The sequence below is a fragment of the Cloeon dipterum genome, chromosome 1 (genome assembly GCF_949628265.1).
Source record: "Cloeon dipterum chromosome 1, ieCloDipt1.1, whole genome shotgun sequence".
NCBI lineage: Eukaryota > Metazoa > Arthropoda > Insecta > Ephemeroptera > Baetidae > Cloeon > Cloeon dipterum.
Window position 1 is genome coordinate 11083822 of NC_088786.1, and position 14712 is coordinate 11098533.

Below are 14712 nucleotides of genomic sequence, written 5' to 3' on the forward strand. Positions count from 1 at the left end.
GATTTAGCTTTTGCTTGACCACTAAGTGTATTAATTTGCAATTTTTCCCGCAGTTTTCGTAATTTCAAACAAAATGCTTGATAATAACAAATTAGTTCAAGAGAGCTACTAGCAAAACAATGCCTTGCTACATAAGCAATCAACTATTAACCCTAATCGACTACGCACTTTTCTATTTGAAGGAAAAAATAAACACAGTGCAGTACTTGAGCTCTGCAGGCAGATTATACCACCCGCTGGTCTAAAGTCAAAGGTTTTGCTATTGGAGTGTATATTCATTCCCCAGCCTAGCTTTGAAAACTTGACGGATGGGAATTTTAATGGTTAAAAAAATTTCTTGATTAGTGTTAATAGTGCGCTCTCCATAAAAGAAGCTAGCTCCATAATAAGGCGAAAATGCTCTCTACGTGCGCAGTCTCGTTGCTGTTGTGCCGGCGATAAAATACCCACGCAACTTGCATCAATATTAATGTGCAGGAATGAATAAATTCTTGCTCGTAAAATGTGTTCAAGAACTGTTGCTTTGTCTTAACGTAAAGAGTCAGCAGTAATATAGCGCGTACCGAGAGTGCAAAGCTCGATAAAACTGAAACAGTTATGTGTACAAAAGCTGAGAGGACGCGGAAAAGGCTGTAATAAAAGCAACAAATAGGAGCAAATAGCACCGGTAAAATAAAGCAACAAAAATCAGACAGCGCCTGCTAAGTAAACGATGACAAGCACCCGCGACGCGCACGCGAGGGGAGTTTCGCACACACGGCGTTAGTTGCGGGGGTGTACGCTACAGCGCTAAGGGTGGTGGATAATAGTATTGAGCGGTCACATGACCCATTGAGATGTGGAGTCTTGGTATCGATCAGGACGGCAGTAAGAGTGCAGCAGTCAACTCCACCGCTACCCTTAAACGACGCTCTTCAGGTGAGATAAAGCGTTGAAAGCGATGACTTGCGGGTGTGCTGATACCACCTCGCAGGTCGTCCGCCACCCTGAGGCTGCTCGAGAAGAGATTGCTCGAGCCGTGCCTCGATGGGACTTTTCGGGACTCGCTGCGGGCGCTCAAAAGGCCGCGCCTTTCGCTTGGGTTTTTCGCGGCTCTATAGATTCATTGACTGTCTTTCTGTCATTGCATGCTTTCGGCGCACTTCTCGCGTTGCTATCGGAAAACTGGTTCCTGACGCGCGTGCATCAGGCAAAGTGATGTCGGGAGAGCACGCGGTCAAGAGCTCGCTGATCGTGCTGAGACTCTTTACATCAAGTGAGTGAGAGAGAGTTCAACGATCTCTGCGCAGGAGCGTATGCAAAACCCTTTCTTCGATTAGCTTTTCGGCTTGGTTTAAAAAATTTTCGGCCGGCGAGCAGCCACCCGCGGGGGCAGCAATTGTGCGAGTTGCGACGAGAGCACACTAGCCAGAGATTTGTAGCAAAGATACGCGCGCGGACGAAAATCAATAAAACAGCAACCTCTCTCACACGCTCTCGCAAACACACACTGCGTCCATAAAAAGCGAAAAACTGACGAATGGCGGCTAATCCTGCTCGATGCGAAAGCAGCTTACTCGCCAAGCAGCTTGACCCCGTGCTCTGTTGACTGAATTGTGCGTGAAGCCCGAGCGAAGCTTTTGGACGCCTGCACACGGGCTGTAATTATAATCGAGCACAACAGAGTGTCGCGATGGGAGAGATTAAAACTTGACCTAGACTAGAAACTAATTATCAGCAATTTGTACCAGCTCGTTTAGCAGTTAACCCTAGAAAAAATCCGCTTTTTAATTTAGCTCTTTGTATGTGCGGCGCATTTAATAGCGCGCCTGTAGCACACACTCTAAAAATATTTTACTGCCACTCGAGTCCCTCGCGTAGCAAACAATTGCATTTGCATAAAAACAACACACACACACACCATTAACCGAATCCTGCCTTTGCCGCAGCTCTTAAGGAGCAGTGATTTAGCCTGAGACCAGACCCAAACCAGCCGCCACCATTTCTTTCTCAGTCTTCAAACAGTCCTTCACCACCAATGTCAATTACTTGAAGCGAAGGTAACACCTCAAATCCCCTTCCCAAGCGAATAAATTAAAATCCAGTCCCCTGGTGAAAAGGTTTTCCTCCGGGGACCTTTCCTCCGAGTTTGACGATGAGGCTGAAGGGCAGGCGCCGCCCACCGCGACGGCCCAGCAGCAGCAGGCCCCGCCAGCCCAGCAGGCGGTGGCCGGCGCCGCAGCTACCCAACAGCAGCAGGGTGACCTTAGCCTCAACCTGAGACCCAACAGCCGCACCACCAGCGCGCCTTCGTCGCCCGCCAAGACCAGGGAGAGCCTGCTGCAGAGGGTGCAGTCCCTGACGGGCCAGGCCCAGGAGAGGGGGGCCGCCATTCTCAGCGCAGTGCCTGTAGCCTCCATTCGGCCTTCGTACAACAAGGAGCGGTGCTTTACCCTGCTTGTAATCGATGACCAGAACACTGATTGGTGAGTTTAAATTTGTTTGACTAGAACAAAAAAATGTGTTTATAGTTCAAGTGCTAAATTTAGTCAATCGGCTCAGAAAAACTCATAACCTTTTCACCATCACCTGCTTTATAAAAAATGCCACCCCTTAAATCTTATCTATAGGTTTTATTCGTTGAGGAAAATAAAAATTATTGTAGCAGTTCCCGCACATTTGGCGTTAAGTTCGTCTCGATTGCACCTCATTATTTTGATGCACAACTTGCTACTGTAGCAGAAAACTTGTAGAAGCAACTAACAAAATAAATAACATACAATAATGTGCGTCTAAAATTTAAATAAATAATTTAACAAAAGAAAACAACCCTCGCCGCAATATTAAAATTATACAAAACAAGCCTGCTCAAAAACTGATTTCAATTTTAAGGTCGAAATATTTTCGCGGCAAGCGTCTGCACGGCGACTATGACATCAGAGTGGAGCAGGCCGAGTTCAGAGAATTGTCGCTGACTGCTAGTGCCGATACTGGCACAATGGTGTCGATGGCGGTGTTCCGGAATGGCACTAAGGTGGCTCGATCCTTCAAACCAGACTTTGTGCTCATCAGACAGAACCTGCGTGACGCCGGCGAAGATTATAAAAACCTGCTGCTCGGTTTCAAATTCGGTGGCGTGCCCAGCATTAATTCCATCAACGCAATTTACAATTTCCAAGTAAGCAAGATTTAATATCATATATTTACCAAGAATGGTAAATTAAAGGAAATATTCCGATAGGATAAACCCTGGGTGTTCGCGCACTTATTGCAAATTCAGAACCGCCTGGGCAAAGACAACTTCCCGCTGATTGACCAGGTTTACTATCCAAACGCAAGAGACATGGTAAGATTTCCAATTTGAGCTGAAAATCCGCTCAGTGTAGCCCCGTAACCCCCCTTAATTCAATAGTCGTCGGTTTCGTCTAACACGAAAAAAAATTATTGATCAAGCAGCTAAGCTCGTCGCGCTACCCTGTAGTATTCAAAGTGGGCCACGCGCACAGCGGCCTTGGAAAGGTTAAAGTTGAGACGCCGTCAGACTTCCAAGACATGGCGAGCGTCGTGTCTGTGGCCGGCACCTATTGCACCACTGAGCCTTTTGTCGACGCCAAATATGACATCCACATTCAGAAAATTGGACAGAACTACAAGGCATTCATGTAAGTTACAAAAAATTTATCCTTTATTTGTTTGAAAACCTAAAAAGAGGGTTGGTATTTAATGGAATTTTAATATCTACTCATCAGGCGCAAATCGATCTCTGGTAATTGGAAGACAAACATGGGGTCAGCAATGTTAGAGCAAATTCAGATGACTGATCGCTACAAGTCGTGGATAGACAGCGTGTCTGAAATGTATGGCGGGCTCGACATCTGCGCCTTGGAGGTCGTTGTCGGCAAGGACGGCCGCGAATTCGTTATCGAAGTTAATGACTCGGCCCTCAGCTTGATGGGAGACACACAGGAAGAGGACAGGAGACACATCGCTGACCTTGTCGTGTTTAGAATGCAGGTAAGTCCCGATCTGCTATACTTATTCAACTAAGCCCCTAATTGTAAATTACCTTCCGTGACCTTTGAACTTTAAGATGAGAATGAGATTAGAAAGATTGTTGGAGAGATAACTTTGGTGAAAGGCAAATAGACTAACACAAAGATGTTAAGACTTTCCATTGGTGTTAGCATATATGGAATCGATACTATGGCGCCGGTTTTTCCCATGCGACGTACATAGAGCATTTTGTGATGCGTTGCAGTTTTTCATACTCCCAACTGAGTCAACACTCCATGCAATACCCCAAAGACTGAATGATTTTATCTTGTACAGTGCCATTGTGCCGCATTCATCCATCAAGCTTTGAGCATTCTAAAAATATCGACCTTTTTGCAAAGCAAATCTGCTGCTCAACAGTGATTTTGTTTCAAACTTAAAAATCAACTTGGATTTCAATTTCTCAGAATTTAAAAAGTCTCAGCTATAATATGAATGGAGTTTTTCTTAAAAAAGCGAAGGTGAAAGAGGCAGAAAATTTAAATGGGCCTTTGTAAGAGAGTTTTGTAATTCGGCAGAACTCGACGCGGCCCGCGAACCAGGGTCCACCTCAGCAGCCGCCACCAAAGCTGCCGAATCTGCCGTCTGCAGGCGCGATCGCCCCTCCGATTCCCCAGCGGTCGTCCGTCTCCAGCCAGGGCGCAATGTCACCGAACGAGGAAAGGGCCGCCCTGGGCCTGAGCACCGACTTGCCGGCATCGACCTCTCCTGGAAGGGAGCCAGTTCAGCGCCGAGATTCTCAAGGTAAATAAAAAGGAACTAGCCGGCTACTGTGCAGAGCAAAAAAAAATCGCATGCCACACCCGCTTCAAAAGAAAAGAAAAAACGAAAGCGCTTTCTGCTCTCATCTCACTTAGAGCCATCAACCCTCGACATAAACAAAGCATCCAAGCAAGAGATGAGTGCTGCTGTTGAGTTTTTCTTCCGCCAAGAAGAGCCCACACCGTCTCTTGGGCTTTTTTGCATTTCTTAATAATTAAACGTATGCGCTGTAGGACAGGGGGAAATTACTTAGGGCCGGGTTTAATTTTGGGGGTCAGGTACCTGTACCTCATTTATAATTTTCCCATATAGGATAGGTTTTTAATTATTAATTACCATGAAATTATAGTTTAGCGAATGATTTTAATACAGTTTTAGGGAAAATCTAATAAGCTCTCAACGTCACTGAAACTGCGCCCAATACAACAATTTTCAATTAATTATTCGGCCCAATTTGTTTCAGCCTCCCAAACAAGTAATATCAGCAGCGTTTCGGGTCAAAGAGACGGTAACAGGCCAGCTTTCGGTCGGCAGGGCAGTCAACAACAACAACAGCCGCAGGACGACAACGAGGACACAATGAAGAATCTGCGCAAGACGTTCGCTGGCATCTTTGGTGAGATGTAAGTCGCGCCAGCGGGCAGACAATACAATTACTACACGCGAGAGAGTCATAATACCACAACCACTCATGGAAATTATTACCATATATGTTCTTTGAAAGATGCTAGCGGAATTGTAGTCCCACTGTATTAGAGGTAGATGTCTTGTAGCGGGGTTGCGAATGGATCAGAGTTGTCATATCAAAACAATGGATCTGGAACACATCAAAGCGCTAATATCACATGATGCGAGCTGGTCAAAATTCATTCCCATATGCAAATGTTGGGAAGTTTTTGATACAAAATTTTGTTGCCGAAACGAAAGAGTTTTTAATTTCTCGCTACCAAAAGTGAATTATATTAATTACTGCAATTAAATTTGTTGAATAAATAAAAGCTTCTCGCAGAGATTCTTATTAAATAAAATAAATTTAAAGTTCAAAAGAATGGCAATAAATCGTAACTTGTAGTTATGTGGCTTTGAAAATAAAATCATTAATATAATATAGTCAGCGAATTACGCGCACTGCTACTCATCATGATGTTGTTAAAACGAATGGCAGAGAACTCTCTCAAACGTACACCATTTTTATGTAATTTACAACGAAGTGGACTGAATTAGTGAATGCGGAGGAGGGAAATTAATCAGTTAGCAGAGAAGCGAACGGACTGTGCAAAGTCAAATTATTATTATCAGCCGAAATGTCTTCTTCTTTGTGTAGGCTTGAAAATCCTCGCAGCCCCATTTAGTGGTTATGAGTGACACATACATGAAAATTCGAGAATTCGCAACCACGAAGTAAATACACATAACAAACCGCATTATAAATAACCCATGGAAAAGTTGTACTTGTTTGTGTGTGCAAAGGAAAAATGAAACAGAGAAAAAATAACACATGCTAATACAAACTCATTCTCATTAATTATAACTACCGACTATTAATAACAACAAAGGTATTATGTACTGTATGATACACGAATGGTGTTAAAACAAATAATTGATGTGCTTGGGAAAATATTACAATATAATGTGTGAGGCGCTGCATATATGGTTACATTATACATTAATCAATATGGGAACGTTACTAATAAACGAATTAATGCAAAGGTGAGGAAAATTGATTAAATGCGTATATATGTGTGTCGTTCTGTTACCTCTGTGATAATTGATTATCAACATCAATGCGTTGTGTTGATTATTATCAGATGCTACTATTTAATATTTTGAACCTATATACTCCCTCACCCCACGAGTGGATCATGTGAAGTAATAAATTAAATTATCGTGCATTACACAGGTTGATATTTGACGAAAAAGAGTTATGTAACTGTTGTTGTTTCTATTTGCTGATACTGTAATAGTTAAAGGTTGACAGAGCGAGTCTGAAATTTGGCTGAAATTTGATGGAAATCGGCAGGATTAGCTTTTCTACAAACACTAACTCAGTTATAAGATCAACACTCGCCAAATGGAAGTTGCAGAAGAAGTCCCAACCAAACTGCCCAGGGCCAAAATCAAAGTTTGCTTAATATCTGAAAGGAGGAAAGCGAAAGTTTTGAGTGGCTTCTTGGGTCGTGGGTTGGCTTCAGTCCGATTTCCTTGCTCTAAAACTACACCAATATATAGTTAGCCGAAAGCTAGCATGAAATATATTTGTCGGTTTTCATCAATTTCAGTCGTCTTCCAGCGCAAGCCGCTCTGTGTATATATTATTTATTGCGCAATTTAAAAGACACAGCGTAGGTTTCTCGCGAGAAATGGTGTTGATGAAACGTAATTTAAAATTAACTGCATGCGTTCAGTTGTTTCACGCGACTATTAATTGTAAACGAACGAAATACTTCCGACATAATAGGACACGATGACGACAAAAGCGCTACCCCTCTCTTGATCTCTCTTCTCTAAAGTTAAGTAGTTTTAGCGCCGGCGACGTACTCGATCTCTCTTCAAATACACACGAAAAATAAAAACAAATATACACACACGCAAACGCAAAACCATACCAAAGATACAGGAATGCATTTCGGCGTAGGCAGGTTTAATACCGTGAAAAATGGGCCTAAATAGCACTCACACTCGTGTAAAAACGTTTGTAAATATTGTTCGATTCGAAAAAGCTGCGTTGAAAATTTTATGCTGTGTTCATAAAACGAGCTGTTCATCGAACAATAAATAATTACAGTGGTTGAACTGCTCACGACACTGACAGTGAATAAAAATGCATGGATTGTTCTTACACCAGCCTACGCCCAAAATTAGATGTGGAAAGCACACTGATACTGATACATAAAATAAAATTGAAGAAAAATTATGAAAAAGTTTCATATTGTTTTACTCATTGAATTCACACTTCGCCTGTTGTATAGCTTGCGTTAAAAAATCTAAATACAATGTTATTTCAATATATCAGAGTGTATATTTCATCCTTGGCTGCAATAATTATGTTAATAATGGAGCATGAAATTAGAGCACGTTGCATATTGTATAGGAGTTTAGTAGAGACAGGAATGAATAATATTCATCACCCTCAGATTCGATGTCAATGGCCTCGCTATGTGTGCCACATTATAAATCAATCTCAAAAATAGCGTGACGAAGTGACGGGCGTTAAGATTAACAAATTTAAGGATTAAATCATTAATCATTACAGCAACTACGTATAATACTAAACTTGCAATGGACAGAAAAAAATGAGTTGAGATCGACAACATTATTTTCTTAATAAACGATTTTTGTATTGTTAATATTTTTATCCGATATATTATCATCTTTATTGTTTTTTGGCGAGGTCATACATCAGATTTTGTTACAATTCTAAATATATGCCCCCCAATTGCAATGCACAAAATAACAAATGCCAAGAATTCACCACTATCATGATGTGTCTTTTGTATTATTTACAAATCTTTAGGGCTGTGAATTTGAGACGCTTTTAGTTGATTTCGTAGCTGATTTAGATGGTTTTAGATGATTTTTTATGTGTCAAAGCAATGCCACACGTTATTTTGACAGTTAACATGGATTTTTATTGTAAAATCTCGGAAATTTGTTGTTGATTATTCAAATTAAATTTCACCAGTTGCGAAAGCCCTTATTGGTGTTCACAGCCGTCAATTTATAGCGCCAGTGGTTATTTTAGATTTTAAGGTAATTTCGCTGCGACGGTTGAAGTATATGGTTCAAATGGCTTTAAATTGCATGATTCGTGCTCATTTGATGTCCCTCGGTCGGTATCGATTCTTAGAAAAAAATAGTCGATCGACTGAAATTCACAGCCAAATCATTGTCTTTCCATTTCCCATCGCAGGCAAGAGGAAAAGGATAATACGTGTTTAAATTTCAAACCAATGACTCAAAACAATTCCTGGAATTTATAATATCTTCTTTATTTAGAAACTGCTGATATAGCCTCGCACTTATGCAATGCCGCTCGACACGGTACGTAATTCCCCTCGCGCGCTGCACTCGTGCTCTCTCCCGCTACGGCCGGTTGGTTCAGTTCGAGGTCGTGCAGAGGGCAGCAACGCAGCAGCATTGTCGGTCGGCATTGATAATTTCCGAGGCACTCTTAACCCGTAACTGTGTTACTGCGCGTGTCGACCGGCTTCTACGAACTTTTCGGCCGTTGCACGCCCGAGCGGAGCCCGATCGTGCGTCAGGTGAGTCTATTACTGCTCTGTGGGTGGAAAATCGACTTTCAACGCGCATTTTGTTGCAGAACCTTCGAGAAAAGCCGCCAACAGAGATGATGCAACGCCGTGTGAGCAACGCTAATGAGTCCAAGACGGCGGAAGCAGCGCCGCCGGCACAGCGACACCTCGCCGTGCAGTCGCCGCAGGGCAAGGCTCCCGAGTCGACCGACAACACTGACTCGGACTCGGTCGAGGAGATGCCGCTCGACATCGGCAACAACTACCTGGTACGGCGCGCCGACAATAAGTGGCACCCGGCAGAAATCATCCAGCTGCGTTTCAATGAGACTGAATCATGCTACGAGTACTACGTGCACTACGAAGGCCTCAACCGCCGGCTGGACGAGTGGGTGCCAAAGGACCGCATCATGAACTCCAAGTTCCAGATGACGGACAAGGAGCAGGTGAACGTGAGCGACTCGATCGAGGACCAGACCGGCCGCAAGGTGACCAGAAACCAGAAGCGACGCCATGACGAGATCAATCACGTGCAGAAAACCTACGAGGAGATGGACCCGACCACTGCCGCCCTGGAGAAGGAACACGAGGCCATCACCAAGGTCAAGTACATCGACCGAATCCAGTTCGGCAAGTACGAGATCGACACCTGGTACTTCAGCCCATACCCAGAGGAGTACGGAAAGCAGAGCAAGCTGTACATATGCGAGTTTTGCCTCAAGTACATGAAACTGGAGAAGACCTATAGGTACCACATGAGCGAATGCACCAGCAGACAGCCGCCGGGGAAGGAGATTTATCGTAAAGGGCCGTTGAGTGTGTTTGAAGTGGACGGCAAGGACTTGAAAATATACTGCCAGAATCTCTGTCTGCTGGCCAAACTTTTCCTGGACCACAAGACGCTCTACTTTGACGTCGAGCCTTTTCTATTTTATATTCTCTGTGATGTGGACAAGCACGGCGCTCATCTAGTGGGATACTTTTCAAAAGTAATTTCCTTACACTTAAATTATGCCCCAAATTATCAAATGAGTGACTTTAGTGGAATAATTAAAGCTCTGTGGCGATCAATGATTGGAACAAACCTTGATTATCATTATTTCAAATTCTCAGTCAATAAAGACTTCATAACTTTTTCAAGAAGAAAAATTTAAGCTTTGATTTAATTGTCTGTTGCCTAAATCTGCTGACATTGGCAGCATGAATACCACTTCCTGACAGTTTGCTCTGCGTGAGCTGATCTGTTTTTTCAGAAGATCGCCACAAATGCTTTTCAGAGTGCTTGGAAAGATCAAGAAATAAAAGAGTTAAACATGAACTTGATTAAAACAAAATAAAAAATTGCTGTTGCTCGATGCACAATTTGTGCACTAAAATTCTTGGCTTGATCCTAATTTGAAGGTAAGTGGTACCTAGGAAACAGTTGGAACGCGACCCCCAAATTTGCATGCAATTTATTAAATTGAAAACATCTTCTTAACCTATAACTAGGTTTGAACAATTTTAGACGATCTGTATATTTAAATTATATCCCACTAGGATGAACTAAATATTAATAGCTCAGGGCTGACCAATATTTTATCTTATTTTTTCAGGAAAAAGAGTCGCCAGATGGAAACAACGTGGCTTGTATATTAACTCTACCTCCATTCCAGCGGAAGGGATTCGGCAAATTGCTAATCGCATTCAGCTACGAATTGTCCAAGCGGGAAAAACTGGTCGGGAGCCCAGAAAAGCCTCTCTCAGATTTAGGCAAGCTCAGCTACAGATCCTACTGGTCGTGGGTACTGCTAGAAATATTAAGGGATTTCAGAGGAACTCTCTCAATTAAGGATTTAAGGTAACCAATTCATTTCACCAATTTTTTTTTCAAGTAATGAAACGGTAATTTTAATTTTGGTATGCATTTTCAGTGAAATGACATCCATCACGCAGACGGACATCATATCAACGCTGCAAGCGATGAACATGGTCAAGTATTGGAAGGGCCAACACGTAATATGTGTGACCCCTAAGCTGGTAGATGAGCACGTCCGATCTAATCACTACAAAAGGCCGAGATTGATGGTTGACACGTCGTGCTTGTCGTGGACACCGCCGTACAAGGCTCCGCCAGCAAAAATGGCAAAGAAGTGAAAGCATTTCAACTCGATGGACTGTTGCTTATAAAGTGAGTACACGAGTTGGTAGAATCAACTAAGTTAAACGCACTAGCCTGTCGCTGGAGAAGTAAGTGTGGTATATTTTATTGGGGTTGTAACATACAGCTACTTTCCAGTAAACTTTAGTGGGTTCGACACCCGAAATATGCTTGACAGCATTGTACAGAGACTCTTGAACAGATTCTCCGATATGCCCTATAAAGGAAACTGTTAGTTTGAAGGATAAATCTTTGGTTTTTGTTCTCTACCTTTGGCAAAACGAATTGAATTGTTTTCAGTTCGGATCCACCCCAACTCGCTGTTTCAATCATGAAGCCTTTGATGCATTTAAAAACGAGCTCTGCTCTTTTGGTGCACCAAACAACTGTCATTTCCTGTTGGCAAACTGTTGCTTAAACGGTTCAGGTGAACTAATTGATAGGACGTACCTCTGACATTTCGTGGACTAGAAGAAGCGGAATGGTCAAACTTGTAATGTCATAAGCACTCGACGTCTTTAAAATATTCCTCAATCCTAGTATCACTGGGTGTCTTGAAGTGATATCTTAAAACAAAATAGAATTAGATTGGAAATGCTTTGATAACTTGAATGGTAATGAACTTGTGGACACTGGACGGGTAAAAAGATAAAGAGTTTAAGTGATGGATATAATCGATTTTGCTTGGTTTATGCACGAATTACAATTTTCATTCATTCTTAAATGATTCCAATATTCAAAACGAACTGAGCTTTAAAAACAAGACGCCAGGAATTTCAAATTAACGTATAATTTGAAATATCAAGTCTGCGTAAAAATTTGTTAAATGTGACAAGAAATTCAGGTTAAAACAAGCTATTGAACTGAACAAGTACCTGACATAATAGAATCATCGCTCAATATGTGGTAAACAACATGAGCCTCTGCAAGACTTGAATGCTTGGTCACATAGCAGTCACCTGGTTGGAGATTTCGTCTTATTGCACCGCTTTTGTTCTGAAATTTACTATCCATAAATTATTGTATAAAACCAAGTAACGAAGAAGTTACATCATTATTTTGGAGCCTCCACTCAATAGCTTGTCGTGCCTGAGAGGTCAGAGTTTCCAGTTGCTGTTCGACAGGCAGAAAATGCAACTCTGTTCCTTTTTCGCAAATATTTTGGAATGCTCCGAAGGGCGCTGAGGTTGACGGGGACTGGCAGTCGGTGAAGAGAACCAAACCCTGCAGTTCATTGGAGTAAAGGGATAAGGAAGTGTGAATGCGTTGAGTCTGGCCTCTACAAATGAAAGATGAGATGATTAGCCGTTTTAAATGTTCATGTTAGGTCAATGCACTCACTGGCAGTCGCAGAGGGCAAGCATGTCGCTGGCTAGCAGTCGTACATTATGCATTTGTTTCATTTGCGAGCCCAAATGAATGGTGAAGCTTTCCTGCATGATGGGCAAAAATTGATTTGATGCAGTCTGCACCTTAGGGATTTCAAGCTCAAATTCTGGCCATAGAGCGGATCTGAAATAATTGCGTTTAGTTATCTCTAAATGACGCATGTTCTGACGCGCAACTTGCTGATTTACACTTTTTCAAAAGTGTGAATTAATTTCACGGGACAAATTTCAATTAAAAGACCCCGGTGCGGGGGCAGTAACATGAGCTAGCTGGTCCTTTTCTGGACTGTGCTTCCTCCAGTGAGGCCAGTGCTCCCATGTTAATTGTTCGCATTTGTAATGTTACAGGGACGAAGTTTTCACGAGTTTTTCGCTATCAGGGCATAGCTCATCTCAAATGAGATGATCCAAAACATTAAAAAAAATCTAGTAATTACAGCTGCCATTATTGGTATTTTCATTTCCATTCCTGTAAACATGTTGTTTTAACTACTTAATTGTTTGCATGTATTTGGAATTTGAAGTTGCTCTTATTTAAATTAACATCATTCTATTAGGTATAGTTATTATTTTATTTTTCAGAAATGAGGCAATCTCAAAAAATATTGACAAATATTTACCTTTCTAGAATTGAAAAGCATTTTATTGCTATCACTTTTGAAAAATAAATGTGACACTTTGTAATGATGATAACTCTTGAGGTAAGTTGTTTCCGTATTATATTATTCAATTCAAGAGTAGTAATATTGATACCATATAATATCGATAATAAAAGATACGTACAAATTTTGCTCTGGTTGAGCTTGCTGGCTGAGACCCACTAGCCAAGCTCTGGCTTCACGCCGCTGAGTTGTTTTTAATGAATCCAATCGGCTCTCCCACTGGACGAGCAACATTTCTTTGTGTTCCAAATGAGAATTTGCCAAGCTGTTAATTTGCTCTTCGGTCAAAGCTTCCAATGCCTGCTGCATTTCCCTTTCTTGTCTGTTGTAGTAAAAATAATTATCAAATGTTAGAGATGAATTTTTTTAGCTTATCTTACTTAAGCGTAAGTTGGTTAATTTCTGCATCGCGGAGGGTGACCATTTGGTTAACTTGCGCAGACATGGCTTCAATTCCCTTGAGGACATTATCAAGCATCGGTGAATGTACTAGCTGGTGGTAAGCTTCTGCAAACAGCTCTTCATCGGAGAGTGCAGTTGGGCTGCAATATTGCGTCACTTCCTGAAGGGAGAAGAAAATGTAAAAAATCATGCTAATTTATAATGTTTGCCAGTTATTACTCCTTTGTAAGCTACTTCCCACTGCTTCACCAGGCTATCAATTTGATCTGAATTTTTTTGTTTAATCGCCTTCGCGACCATTTCATCAGCAATCCTGTCTTGTTCAGCTTTTAGTTTCTCCTTGACAAAAGTTTCAATACTCTCAGTAAGGTCTGCAAATTAAAGCTTGTTTAATAACGTAGCACTAACTTTTATAATAGAATTTTTAACCATCGATAATATAATGGGGCAATCGAAGAGTTGCTATAAGACGGGATGCAAGTTCGGGTGCTGAGTCTTTGAAGGGGATTTCCAAACATGTTTTTAATTCATAATTATACTCTGGAGCTGATGGTGCGGGGAACGTCATGATAAAGTCAGCCTCGATCTTGTGATCTTCTTTGGGGGCGTTTGGTTTCATTGTGTTAACTGCAATAACAAAAAAATTAAAACTATAGATAGCGCGGAGATTATGGACAAATTATTGTGATTGAAATCAGACACCTTGCAGAGCTCATATTAAAGTTATCGATTTTTTAAATCGTAACAACAACTAAAGAAAAAGGTAAAATTTGATACATTTTGGATAATTCCCACACAGTAGTAGTTAACAATAAATTGTATGTATGTACTCATATTATTACTATACCTTTTGAAAAGACAAAAATGTAACTCTAGATACTGCCTACATTACCATCATCTGCTTTTTGCTATCATTGACAATGAGAGCAGAGGAGCGACGAGCAGCTGCTGCCGTAAACTCCAGCAAGCTCTATTGCGCAAACGCACGTTGAACACAACACACCCTCTAGCCCAAGCCAAGCACGCGTTTGCCGACGTGCATTACATGATCCTTATTATGCCTGCTGTTGAGG

At 41.7% G+C, this 14712-nt stretch overlaps 3 protein-coding genes across 3 annotated transcripts; 2 read left to right on the top strand and 1 right to left on the bottom strand.

The window, feature by feature from the left end:
* The first annotated feature begins 940 nt into the window (after window positions 1-940).
* Window positions 941-7716, top strand: Syn (synapsin). The gene is made up of 9 exons (XM_065476859.1): window positions 941-1081; window positions 1951-2039; window positions 2100-2465; window positions 2872-3157; window positions 3221-3325; window positions 3436-3641; window positions 3729-3993; window positions 4551-4776; window positions 5258-7716. Exons 1-9 carry the CDS (start codon window positions 941-943, stop codon window positions 5419-5421), a joined length of 1848 nt encoding a protein of 615 aa, XP_065332931.1. The 3' UTR covers window positions 5422-7716.
* Window positions 7717-8896: 1180 nt separating this feature from the next.
* On the top strand, window positions 8897-11436 carry LOC135944033 (histone acetyltransferase KAT8-like). The gene is made up of 4 exons (XM_065490719.1): window positions 8897-9056; window positions 9116-10036; window positions 10643-10887; window positions 10961-11436. The coding sequence occupies exons 2-4, from the start codon at window positions 9143-9145 to the stop codon at window positions 11181-11183; spliced, it is 1362 nt and encodes a 453-aa protein (XP_065346791.1). The 5' UTR covers window positions 8897-9056; window positions 9116-9142; the 3' UTR covers window positions 11184-11436.
* On the bottom strand, window positions 11264-14595 carry LOC135944024 (protein C12orf4). The gene is made up of 11 exons (XM_065490707.1): window positions 14487-14595; window positions 14069-14266; window positions 13859-14010; window positions 13618-13799; window positions 13359-13559; window positions 12529-12699; window positions 12238-12466; window positions 12063-12183; window positions 11638-11753; window positions 11458-11583; window positions 11264-11404 (listed from the first exon to the last, which is right to left on the bottom strand). The coding sequence occupies exons 2-11, from the start codon at window positions 14256-14258 to the stop codon at window positions 11315-11317; spliced, it is 1578 nt and encodes a 525-aa protein (XP_065346779.1). The 5' UTR covers window positions 14259-14266; window positions 14487-14595; the 3' UTR covers window positions 11264-11314.
* Between the last annotated feature and the right edge of the window lie 117 nt (window positions 14596-14712).